The 2,592-nt window shown below is 35.8% G+C and overlaps 1 protein-coding gene across 1 annotated transcript; it reads right to left on the bottom strand.

Moving 5' to 3' along the window:
• Positions 1 to 481: 481 nt before the first annotated feature.
• LOC121266742 lies at positions 482 to 2,250 on the bottom strand. The gene is made up of 5 exons (XM_041170549.1): positions 1,915 to 2,250; positions 1,586 to 1,711; positions 1,312 to 1,482; positions 766 to 890; positions 482 to 712 (listed from the first exon to the last, which is right to left on the bottom strand). The coding sequence occupies exons 1-4, from the start codon at positions 1,990 to 1,992 to the stop codon at positions 810 to 812; spliced, it is 456 nt and encodes a 151-aa protein (XP_041026483.1). The 5' UTR covers positions 1,993 to 2,250; the 3' UTR covers positions 482 to 712; positions 766 to 809.
• Positions 2,251 to 2,592: the final 342 nt, after the last annotated feature.

Below are 2,592 nucleotides of genomic sequence, written 5' to 3'. Positions count from 1 at the left end.
GAATCCCATTTTTTTTTTTTTTTTTAATGTAAAACCCAAAATCGTCTCTTCTCTATTTAAGCCTCATAAATCATGACTTTCTTTCACAAAGGTGATTCACATGAGAAAAATTAAAGAGGTTCTGAAGCCACTACAATGGTGATGCAAACCCAAATTGATATGGGATATCTAGGTCCAGATTCTACGTTGATTGTATTAAATACTACCTTATGAAGATGAATCTGTACAAATATGGAAGGAAAAACCTAATATCTTCCTTCTTCCAAGTTGGGTCTTTAAAGGTACAAAAGTTTTGTACGTAAGTAGGAATAGATCTAATCCCACACATATCACATGTTCTTGACTAGTCTTGCATGCATGTATATGTCATAGACCACAAAATTACTGTACTTGCAAATATATATATATATATATTAAGACATGTTTGGATTATCTAATTAAGATAAGGCATCAGAAAACTATAAAACAGAAGGCCACGAAGTGTTGATGAAATTACTAATCAATGGAAATCCAATATATATTATTATCTTCAATTTTATCACCAAGAAGGCATATCGGGTTTCTTCACCGTCAATGCCCAATATTGTACGTACGTACATGCTTTCTGCATGAAATTAAAATACAAATTAAAGTTTCTCGCTTTTGGCTTTCCTACATACCGTACTTTTGACATGGGTTGAATACTCATGATAAATGATCGATAAACGATGCAGATCCAATTTAATTTGCTACACGCAAAGGGAAGATGATGATCATCAGGAAGCAAGAAGATCATGATCAAGATCATGATCCAATTTTACCGCTTTAATTCATGCACTGCAGTTCTTGATAGCTTCCAGCACTGCTTGCTTCACTACTTGAGCATCTAAGCTATCAACGTGCTCTGGATTCTGCAAAATCAATGATCATGTAAGCACAAAAATGGGTGAAAGGAAAAACAATGATCTGATGCCAACCACTCATTGTTGCGTACGTTAGTCTATATATACACGTACACAATCTGATAACCTGATCAAGTGTGTGGCTTACACAGTACTATTTGTATAATCCACACGTGATATTCTTTTTTTTTTCTTTTGTCCTGTTTGAAGCTTTCTACGTACGGATCAAGAAAATCAGCAAACTACAAAAACCGCATAGGATTAGGCTTCAGACACGTACTGATACATGCAGCACGCGTGATGCATGTAGGTCCGTATAAGTTGAATGAAAAGTACGTACACAATCGAATTAGCTCGATCAATTCTGTTTATTAGAGAACTCCACATGATATATAGATAAAGCACTATGGAAAAAGACATTCTTGCTTACTTCTCCTCCCACTGCTTCTAGCTGGAAAACGTCTGAACAAGAAACCCTAGCATCAAGCACATCAAGACCCAGCTCCTCGAAGGCTTCGAGTATCGAGACGAGCAAACCCGGACAATTTTTTTCCGAGAACACATTTATAAGAAAACCCCTTTCTAGGGTTTCCACAGTAACCTGATTAAAGTACAAAGTAGCTGGCAGAGGTTATTTTATTTTGTAGAACAGGATACAAGAAATTAGATGGATTCAACTAAAAGTAATATGTGAACGTACGTACCGCAGGCAATGGATTTTGGGCGCTCGAACTACTCTGTGAAGTTCCAGCATCTTTCATTCTTTCCACTTTTCCCTTCAACTCCTTTATATATTTGGATGCGTCTACTATGATTGACGCTTTGTTCAGCTGCCAAAGACACAATATCAGTCAATTCACACACACAAACTACGAAGAATAACTAGAGAAATAATAATATTGCTGGGTTATCGGATCCGAGGAGCACCATACGAGAAAGATTTTGCGTCTTCAACAAAAAAGTATATATTAACACTATATCAAAGTAAAACTTAAAGTATATATGAATGAGTTGATAATTAAATGCCAATTACAGCACTAGAGTTGGTGGCAGCGCGAAGCTGTTGTAATTTCCCATTCAAGGCTGCTCTTTTTTGCTCCCTAGAACCCATGCTAGCTTGCTTTCTTCTACCTCTTATTTTAACCTCTAATATATATACACATATAATATTCTGTTTTCTCTCCCTTATTCTTCTGTTTGCATCTTATGAATGCTAGGTGCTTTGGGGGCCTTTTAAAGAGAGGGATGAGCTAATCTCGATCCTATACAATCCCTTGTTTGTTTCCTGCACGAGTGCTAGCTGCATGCCTCGATCCATTTCCTTCCAAGAAACTCTACTTCATTGTATTGATATACGATATTGACCTTCTCTTCTTCAAAATCTTGATAAGGGATATGCCATATATATCATTTTATAGTTGGCCGGGTAATTTCAATTTAGAAGAAACAATATTTGTGACACAAATTTTATACCAGTTTAATGACGATAATGAATATAAACACGAGAAGATTAGGTAATTAAACAAATAAAACCAAGATTTTAGAATTAGGCCAGACTTCCTTATAATATTTTAGTGTTCTTTAGTACTTAATTAATTCCCCCATTCATCCTATATATTGCTGGACCGATCGAGATCAATTATAACCAGCTTGAAAAATAGTACTATCTATGTATGCCTTTTCTGGAGATACCTCGGCCAAGATGCAAATT

The sequence above is a fragment of the Juglans microcarpa x Juglans regia genome, chromosome 5S, assembly GCF_004785595.1.
Source record: "Juglans microcarpa x Juglans regia isolate MS1-56 chromosome 5S, Jm3101_v1.0, whole genome shotgun sequence".
In the NCBI taxonomy this organism is placed as follows: Eukaryota; Viridiplantae; Streptophyta; class Magnoliopsida; order Fagales; family Juglandaceae; genus Juglans; species Juglans microcarpa x Juglans regia.
This window is presented reverse-complemented; position numbering and strand designations above follow the sequence as displayed.

Bases quoted from the DNA above. Each gene is read 5' to 3' on its own strand.
- LOC121266742 (XM_041170549.1), bottom strand. From the start codon at position 1,992: ATGGGTTCTAGGGAGCAAAAAAGAGCAGCCTTGAATGGGAAATTACAA. The intron at 1,483-1,585 runs GTACGTACGTTC...TACTTTAATCAG, and splicing joins CCCAAAATCCATTGCCTGCG to GTTACTGTGGAAACCCTAGA. The intron at 891-1,311 runs GTAAGCAAGAAT...TTGATTTTGCAG, and splicing joins TAGAAGCAGTGGGAGGAGAA to AATCCAGAGCACGTTGATAG.